General features: G+C 38.3%; 1 protein-coding gene across 1 annotated transcript in view; it reads right to left on the bottom strand.

Moving 5' to 3' along the window:
• Positions 1-325: 325 nt before the first annotated feature.
• The window catches only part of cacna2d1a (calcium voltage-gated channel auxiliary subunit alpha2delta 1a), a 107,220-nt gene continuing 97,653 nt past the window's right edge, over positions 326-9,892 (bottom strand). The window contains exon 38 of the mRNA XM_087830444.1: positions 326-5,274. Coding sequence (XP_087686570.1) covers positions 5,152-5,274 — 123 coding nt within the window. The 3' untranslated portion in view covers positions 326-5,151. The remainder of the gene's footprint in view (positions 5,275-9,892) is intronic.

The raw sequence follows: 9,892 nt of genomic DNA, 5'->3' as shown, positions 1-9,892 counted from the left end.
ACCATTATGGGCCTTTGTTAATGGATGTGTAGCAGAGTCAAATTCAGTGTTCAGCGAGGAGAGATGTGGATGGACCTAAGAATCTTTTTCTTTTCTTTTCTTGGACAATGTTGATTTTGGCTGGATGCAAGTTTCTGATGTTGGCTAGACACTGGGAGAGCAGACTCGGGGTGCTTCCTTCGCATTCTCACACACATTTGGATGGGAAATGCGTGTTGGCAAAGTGACAGAAGTTACTAACAGAAATCTGATCCACTGTGGAAAAAAAACCAGTCATTCTGTAAGAAAAGGTCATCAGCCAGAAGTCTTAACGCAATGGAATATCTAGTAATGATAAAGTTTTATTCTGTATATACCTTATTTGCACATGAACAAAAACTTTTTTCTTTCCCAGGATTATAAACATTGTTCTTTTTTTCTATTTTACATTTTTTGTTTTAAAATGACTCACTCTGGAAAATCAAGTGTAACATACTAAACCACAATCAAGGGAGACTGACAGAAAGGCCCACTTAGACCCATCCGAAGCGGAGACTGTCGAAGTACTTGGTGGCCTGCCGTAAAAAACAAAGGCAGAGAAAGACTGACCAACAGGCCCATCAATCATCTGCCAGACTGGCAGGAAGGTAATAGACACGCATACACACAAAAGGTTCCAGAAATAAAAAGGCCAACCCACACGATCCACACCAAGAGCACCAACAGAATCAAAAACACTTCATATCACATCTAGAGTACATTATTCCTGAGGTGACAGCATCTGATTTTAGCACTTAAGAGTAGAATGAAACATCTGGATGGCTGTGGAGGTTATGTTCTTTCTCCATTGTTTTCCATGCATCTCTAAAGGGATTCTGTTGAAGCGTTTCATCAGATCAAATTACTTCTTTGAGCAAAGCGACTGAATCACCATGCCAGCATTTTTAGCTAAATAACTACATTTCATGTATACTTCAGAACATTTAGTACTAGAGTTACTACACTACCAATTGTTTTGCAGTTTTGTTAACACTTGCATGGACATTGGTTTACATTCATTAAAGATCATTACATTAAGTAAGTTTCTTCTATTTTATATTCATACAAATGCATGGAAACTAACTGCGGTCTGTAATGTAGGGGTAAGACCAGACAAATAACTACAGCAATACTAGCTGCTTTAAGATAATATACTGCAGAGCGATATCTTAAGCTAACTGCTAACACTAATATGCAGCATGCTCACAGTCACCATTGTATCATGCTAATGTTGGCAGGCATTGTGTTTACCATGTTCCTTTGTGATTTCCTGTGTTATCACTGTAACATTTCCAAATTACTAATAAAAACAAAGTACAGCCATATACGGTATATAAATGACTGATTAGCCAACACTATATGACCCATTGGTTTATAAGGTCCTGCTTCAAATCAGTGACAGAGGGACACATCATGTCCATCAGAAATAAATAAATAAAAATGGTTTTTTAAGTCAAATATTACCGTATTTGGACAAGGACGTAAATGCCTAACCATAGGTGCATGCACGGACAGTGCAGAAGTATCATGCATACATGCAATAAATATACAAATACAATAGAGTGAATTTCACTCACTGACTGGAGCACAGACATCTGCTAGCACAATTAACTGCATTATTTGTCAGTCAGTTGCAATAAAAACACTGCAAAGATGTTTGATGGTCCCAGGCTGACTCCAGTTAAGATGAGTTAGTGGATAGTTTGTCAGTGACATATCACATAAAGCGCCATGCCTCCAAATAACAAACTGAGCCAGGGTTTGCCAAAAGAAAAGTCAAAAGGCATTTTAGGGGACAAGCACACCAATGTCCATGTCTACCCATCCAGTGGCTAAAGCCCATTAATGAATGGTGCAAAAGGAAGTGAACTCAGTAAAGACTATGCCCATGATGCTTCAGAGTCCAGTTCAATCTAATCAGTGTGGATATTTATTGGTGAAATATTTACTTGAGCTCTTAAAGTCAAAAGACCAACAAAGCCAGAAGGCTTAATCCTCTGAGTGTCATCAGTTTGCGTTCACCTGATAGTTGAAATACCAAACATTCCAACATGGTTTGGAAAACTACTGGCAAGTGGATAAAGTACTCATGAATTGTAGTAAATGAGCTAAATTACTGGCATGTTCCTTAAATAATTGTAAACAACATGGTCTGAATCGATCAGAAAGACTGAACAGTGATTTCAAACATCATGTTTACCTATCTGGTTCTCTTTTGTTCCTCAGCAGAGCCAAATGCTGTCCCCTCAAGAGACGGCAGTATTAGCTGGCCATACCTTAACATATCACGAACTAATGCCGAACACTCAGTATATTATGCTTTCTATCATTACATAGTAAAGCAGGAATATCATGCAGCACACTGAAACAATTTGAAATGTATCTTGCCTTGGTAACATTGCATAAATGTTATAGTAATAGGCTTCTCCACAAGAGAATACAAGACCTACTGGATATGGCACTTGATATTCATAAGGGTTAATAAATGCGGAGCATAAATGCCATTGTTATTTTCACCACATCTTTTTGGAAGATTATAGTTAAAGATAGAGGAAAACATTGGAAATAAAAAGTTCCTTTGTGAAACTTCCTGACAATGATGGTTTTGATTTATTGGCGGTGGTGGAGCTTTGCCACAAAAGAAGTCAGAAGAGCTAGTATGTCTTGACGGGACTTGCAGAAATGCGTCACACAAAAAACTGACATAAGTCATTGTGATGTAATTGTTTAGCCAAAGAAAGGATTCTGAAGAGGGTGAATGTTAGTGGTAATGTGATACGTGTAGATTAAATTGTGTGGTTTTCAACTTCCCCACAAAATTAAGTAGTTCTCTGGAAACATCCGCCAGTGTTTATGGAGAATACACAAAAAGACGCACTCCTCGGTCTCGCTTCCTAGCGTCCACAATTTCCTACACTGTTGACATTTCGAGTGCCATAAACAAATAATTGTTGATTTGTTTTAATGTTCAAATCTAACATTTGGTGTGAATGCTCAGCATGAAAGCCTTTTTCACATTTAACCACAGAGTACACATCACGAACTATCTCATGTTACTAAACAAGGAACAAAAAATAGTCTCAACCCTGGGATATGACCAACTTCTAAATGAAAGGCATCACACATGTCCAATTTTATTTAAAATGATGTGATTGGTTCCTGTTAAAGTCCTAAATATTAATCATCGTCAAAACAAACGGCCAAGTCAGCTGGTTTATGTAAAAATGGCAGTTTTATCTTAAAGATTTAAAACTTGTTTCAAACAATCACATCCAAGTTTGAAGTCTGGCTATTATTTCCTGCCAATAAAGACTGTATAAGTACGCAAATGAGCTGTATAATTGTTTTCCACATACTGCATATTCAAAATATTTTCCTCCCAAAATTCATGAAGTGTTTTTCATTCGTTGACATTGATATTTGGCTTTGATAGGAATCCAGTTTGGCCCTGTGAAATTTGTTATTGTTTTTACAGCAGATATATTTGCTTTAAAGCAGTGGTTCGACTGATTAGCGCTTTTTTTTCCTTCACAAAGAAATGTACTTTACTGTTCTCTCTTTGGCAATTACAATCACAAAAATTTAATAAAACCATGTACAGTAGTATCAGCACATCACATGGATTATGTAGGTATTTTTAATATATGTAATAAATATGAGAAGAAGGCACACAAAATGAAAAAGGATGAACTTTTTTTGTTGAGAAACTGATATATCAGCCAGAGTGACAGTATGAAGCTCTTGTATAGTAGCTGATATCACAGTATAATAAATATGACAGAGGCAACTTCACCACTACACAGATATAAAGGCTGTTCATCTCTTCAGCAAGGAGATCAAACCATGAAGAGAAACAGCAGCTGCACTTTGAATTGCAGTGCCGACAGTAGTCATTTCATTTAAAAAGTGACAGCAGTGAATACAAATATACCCTTTTCCCCTTCATTTTGACCAAATTTTGACATAAATGTTGAATACAAATTTCCTGTAACTCTTTTTTTTTTTTAAATTGTGGCTATTATAAAAAAAAAGCACAATGATATCCTGACTCTTCGGTCAAATAACCTTTAAATAATTAAATACTATTATTACCATTTCCCATTCAGCAGCCACAGTCTAAAAAGGGGTTTGTATGAGACACAGAGTCCACATGGCACTAGAGATTTTGTCCACTGAGTAGGTACAGGACACCAGCCAAGCTTGTCCTGACTGGTTTATGCGTGCTATGGCAGCAAAGTTTTTACCGGGGCTATCCAAAACCAAGGCAGAAAATCCATATGATCAGCTACAATGTCAAAATCTGTACACTCAAAAACAAGCACTCTGTGGCAGTAGGAGGTTCCGCTTTTGTGCAAAAACATAACAATGAACATGACTTTCACACTGCAAAAAAACAGCATCTACATTAAAGAACAGCATAGTGAAGTGAAGACAATGTCCTCAGAGACACTGTGTAAATGCTCTGGGTAATGTTATCTAAAAATCAGACTGAGACAATATTATTACGAGCAATCCAGATGAGGCAAACGAAGGGCAAGAGCTCGTGATGATGTGATGATTTGGCATCTCTTGCTCTGATCTTGGCCAATTCCTTAACCAAAAAAACAATAAATACCTAATAACTAACCACTGCAAATCGATTCAAAATATACTCTTGCAAAGGGCTGCGCTGTTTCTGGCAGTGGTGAATATAACTGCCCAACATATTCAATAAACAGCAAGTCCACCCATTGTGATTTAAATCCCTCTGATACTGTAAGGCAGTTGAGTCTCTTTGTAAGAAACCAAGTCAGACAAAAACTCGCCAATCAAAACGAATCTTTGGATTCCTCTAATCTCAGCTGGCGGGCACCACTTAAGGATGACGAACAGATAAGTTGAGGTCTTTCCTAGCTTTCATATCATTATATTCTGATATGCATTTCTTTCGTCACTTGTGCCCTGGTGAAATCCTTAAGAGAAACCGCTGATAATACAAAAGAAACTGGCAGAACGCGGGGCTCACGTTTTTTTTGTCTGTTTAAAGCGCTTTTCATCGGGCGCTCATCATTTTGGTGGCAGCGCTGCATGCTGGTTGCCATGTTGGAGATACGAAGGGGTGGAGATACAGGGTTGGATTATGTTATTCGGAGGTCATGATGGGATGGCATGGTGTCTGGTGTCAGTCACAACCCAGACCAGTAGCAGTTGAAGGGACAGCACTAGCCACAGCGACGGAGTCAGGCCGGACACTCCGCCACAGTCAGCGTTATCTTCCTAGTGGCAAGCAGAGAAAAAAGAAACTAAAGTTAGTATTTGTTACAGAGAATACATTTATTTGTCTATCTATATAGATTATATATCTATATCTCTATCTCTCTATATCTCTATCTCTATCTATCTATCTCTATCTATATCTATCTCTCTATATCTATCTCTCTATATCTATATATCAGCAGTCCACCAACAACTTTTCCATTGCTTTTGCTCTTTTTGTAACAGAAAAAAGTCACTAAAACATTTACATATATTACAAGTACATACTCTTATAATACTTTATTTTTCTGAATAAACTGAATCTGATATATACACCAATAGGAATTCTGTAACTTAAGCTTAAAAGGAGAAATGATGTTTATAGACAGTTATATGCTGAGTCAACCAGATGAAGAAAAATAAACACTGTATTTCTCTTAAAAATATTATTTCACTACCCTGCTGCTTGTGCCTTTAGATATATAAAACTCTAAGATAGGTTTATCAGAATGTCTTTTTACATATTTATGGCTTCCCTTGAAAAGGACCTAAAGACTGCCTTGAGTGCAGTTGCTTTGAAAAATAACTGCTGTGTGACCAGTACAGTAGTAGTAACTGAGCTTTACTTCCTAATGTTGTGTTTGGGAATAAAGAAAAGAAATACATAAGCTAAACAGACAGCTGAGCATATCTACATCTGTTTTTCTATTTTTCATAGCATTTTTTTATAAAAAAAAATGTGTGAGCTTCATTATCTAACAGGTTGAATCTGATTATGTCACTTCTTTTTTCAGTACTATGAAAAGGTTTTGAGCCAGCCCTATTTTAATTTATCTTTTGCGGAGAGCAGCTAGGCTTTCCTGTAATTTTTGTAAGTGGTCTCAAGCAATAGTTAATGAACTTTTCTGAAGGTCTTCGAACGTTGGCTGATTTTTCTAACACAGACTATGAGTTATTCAAGCTTCAAAAAGGGACCCAACGCAAGGGATGAGGCAGCATTGTGTCTACACAAAACACCACTTAGCAAAGAACCACTTTGAAATTGTATCTTTAGGCTGTTTGTTACGGCATGCTGTACCAACAAGTTGGTTCCCAAAGAGCTACTAACTAAAAAATATCTTAAAGTTATCTTCTTAAGAAATAGAAAAAAAATGCGAACATTCAGTTGATCCAGGTAAGGTATGGTAAAGTACACAAGAACTGGACTGAAAAAGGTCTTAAGGAGTGCCGAATCCATTTGTTGCTCAAAGTGTCATCAATACATTCAGAGGTCAGGAGAGGGTATAACAGTGAGTGTTGACAGACATGCGTAAAACACGTTGCAGTTGGTCTGTCATGGTTTAGAGTTGCACTTTTGCCAGTAGTCTTAGGAATCGTATCAAAACTGATGGAATCATAAATGCTTCATACAACGTCATATATAAAGTGCCTCATTGGGAACAGCCTCATTTGTCTGCGGGACAATGATCCTGAACTCATCGGCAGTACAGTAAAAGCATACCTGACTAGAAAACCACGCAATGGAACACTATCAGTCAGGAACTGACCTCCCCAGAGTCCGGAGCTCTGCAGGGTAGGATCATCTTGACTTCTTGAACAAAAGGCAGGCACGATCCAAAGAAGATATTTGAATGTTCATCAAGAAGTCTGGAGAAGTGTTTCTGAAGACTACTTCAGAAATTCCAAGAAGCTGCCTCAGAGGGTTCGGGCTAAGAATAACGGCGGCAATAACGACTTTCATGAATTGCCAAACTCTATTTCCATTTATGTTTGCACCTGTTTCAATAAATCACTGTACCCATTTCCCTTGTCCTTGCAAAATATAAATGAGGGGTGGCTCATGACTTTTTCACAGCACTGTGGCAGGTCACATTTCCTTTTGCAGACTAAATCCTGTATTTTTCTACCTCTGGCTTCACTTAAATGTATGTGCAATGTGACAGTGGGAAGCTTGACAGTCGCAGGTTTCTTACAACTGTACAACAGAAGTAACAAAGGACAATGAAGCGTAGAAAGCGCCCTAAATGAGCTATGCAGGTATCAAACATGTGGTCACAAAATATGAAACAGAATCAGGTTGTTTTTTCATACTTGACTGGAAAACTTTGGATAAATGAATTCCCCTGATATTTTTTGGCAAAAGAAAATAAAATCTAGATGTAGATGATAGGTGAGCGGTCTGTTTTTGCTAGCATCGGGATACATCAGTAACCAGTAGACATTTGAAGACAGATAATGATTGATGGGGAATAATACAAAGAGAATGGCTTGAAGTTCAAAGTCAGTTAAGGACAGGGATGTAAGTTGGGAAGGTGAAGTCAGATGGTGATATAAAATAAGAAGGAGAAGCAGGTGAGAAAATGTGTGGAAAAGCAATGGAAAAAGATACAATAGTGGAACAAAGCAGGGACATGAAAATGGGGGAGGAGACAAGACTTGAAACATCAAGGGAAAAAGAAGCAAGAGTTACGAACAAGATCAAGCATTCGAAAATAATGACAAAGTGTTAACGAGAGAGAGTGAGCGTTATGGGACTGACCCGAGACAGCACATGAACAGTGGCAGCAGTAACATGAGCAGAGAAGAAGCCAATGGGGAGCCTGCGCTCCTTCGGCACATGACCTCATCCTAACCATCAACAGCCAATCATAAGGCGGGAAACAGAGAAAACAGAGAGAAAGAGAATCATGCAGCAAAGGGTCCATATAGTTAGCAGGTTAGAAAGGAAATATGAGCAGAAAAGGAAGAAATAATTAGGTTACATACACAAACAGTAGTACAAGGCAGATGCATTCCTTTCAGAGACAAGTGTGAGAGAAAGTTAGTGTGTGGGTGGATGGGTGGGTGTTTGCATATGTGTGTGTAAGTGAGCAACAGTGCAGGCAGAAGAGTTCATTTTTAAAACTTTGACGCTGGAAAAAGACTATAGAGTGAAAACAAACAAAGCACTCAAGCACAGGGGTTTCACACGCAAAGATTCTGTGCTGCTCATAAAAATGTTTGTTTAGCTTAGTTATTCATAAATTAAGAAACAACCGACTGTTTATCTTTGCATGGGAAACCTACGCACATACAGCTTTTGAGGGATTTCACAAAAGACAAAAGAATCCAAAAGAGAAGTGGCATGCACGATGTAAAGATATTAGTTATGGAAAGGTGCCATGGGTGCAGCACTGATACATTGTTCCCATACTGGGAGAGAGTCTTAAGGAATTTGAGGAAGTGACTTGTGTTTGTGACCAAAATGACTCTGGTCTCTCCTTAATTGGCTTCTATTATGTTGGTGTTGGTGCTTCTTACTCTAATAATAAAAAACGCTAAAATGTTTTTTCGCACAGTAAAAAAGGCATTTTGAGAACAGGCTTGAATCATGAGAACTTAAAATTACACTCCCTGGACACTTTATTAGGTACACCTTACTAATGTCGTACCGGCTTGGAACCCTTTTTGCCTTCATGGCTATTTCTTACTTCTTCATGCCAAAGATTCAATAGAGTGCTGGAGAAATTTCTCACAGATTTTGGAGGATATAGACATGATAGTATCGCACATTTCCTGCATATCCACAATGCCAATATCCTGTTCCACCTCATTCCAAAGGAGTTCGTTGAATTGAGATCTGGTGACTGTAGAGGTCATTGTCATGTTCACGAAACCAGTCTGAGGCGATTTGAACCTTGTTACATGGTGCGTTATCAATAATCAGAGGATGGGTACACTGTAGTCATAAAGTGAATAAACAACGCAAAATTTTCTTAAAGGTTGAACAAGGCAGGATCAGTGCCTCAGTGTTGTTTATCCCAAATTCTGAGCCAGCCATCTGAATGTCACAGGAGGAATCGTGACACATCAGACCAAGCAACATTTTTCTAATCTGTTATTGTCCAATTTTGGTGAGGCAATGTAAATTGCAGCCTCAGTTTCCTGTTATTAGCTGACATGATTGCAGTCTTCTGCAGCTGTAGCCCAAGTGCTTCAAGGTTCAATGTGTTAGGATGCTCTTCTACATACCATGGTTGTAACGAGTTACCGTTGTCTTAAAATCAGCTCAAAGCAGTCTGGCCAATCTCTTCACACCTCATGCATCAACACAAGCATCTTAATCTAAACAACTGTTAATCACTGGGTATTTTAGACTGTTTTTGGACCATTTTCTGCAAACCTAGTTTGTGGGAAAATCCTCAGCAGTTCCGAAATACTCTGAAATACTAGAATGAACAACTGTCACGTTCAAAGACACATTCAAAGGCAAACTCAAGTTTCTTGTCCTTTCTGATGCTCAGTTTGAACTTCGGCAGGTCATCTTTATCATGTCTATGTGACTCAATGCATTGAGTTGCTGCTTCGCTTTTGCATTATTGAGCAGAGGTGTACCTATTAAAGTGCCTGGTGAGTGCATGGTACAAAAAGCTTTGCAATGGTCTTTCTTTCCAGTATAACTACACTCAGTAAAGGCTTGTTGGTTGTATATCTAGTTAAATGTCATTGAGTGTTACAGATCTTCTCTGAAAAAGTCTGCTGTTATCAGTCCATCCATTTATCTATTCTCTTCTGCTCATCTTTATCAGGGTCACGGGGATCTGGAGCCTATCCCAGTTATGATAGGGCGAGAACCGGATTACACCCTGGATAGGTTGCC

The sequence above is a fragment of the Neolamprologus brichardi genome, chromosome 17 (genome assembly GCF_056152115.1).
Source record: "Neolamprologus brichardi isolate AB-2024 chromosome 17, ASM5615211v1, whole genome shotgun sequence".
NCBI classification, from domain to species: Eukaryota; Metazoa; Chordata; class Actinopteri; order Cichliformes; family Cichlidae; genus Neolamprologus; species Neolamprologus brichardi.
The sequence above is the reverse complement of the archived record's forward strand: the minus strand, read 5'-3'. Positions and strand labels throughout refer to the sequence as shown.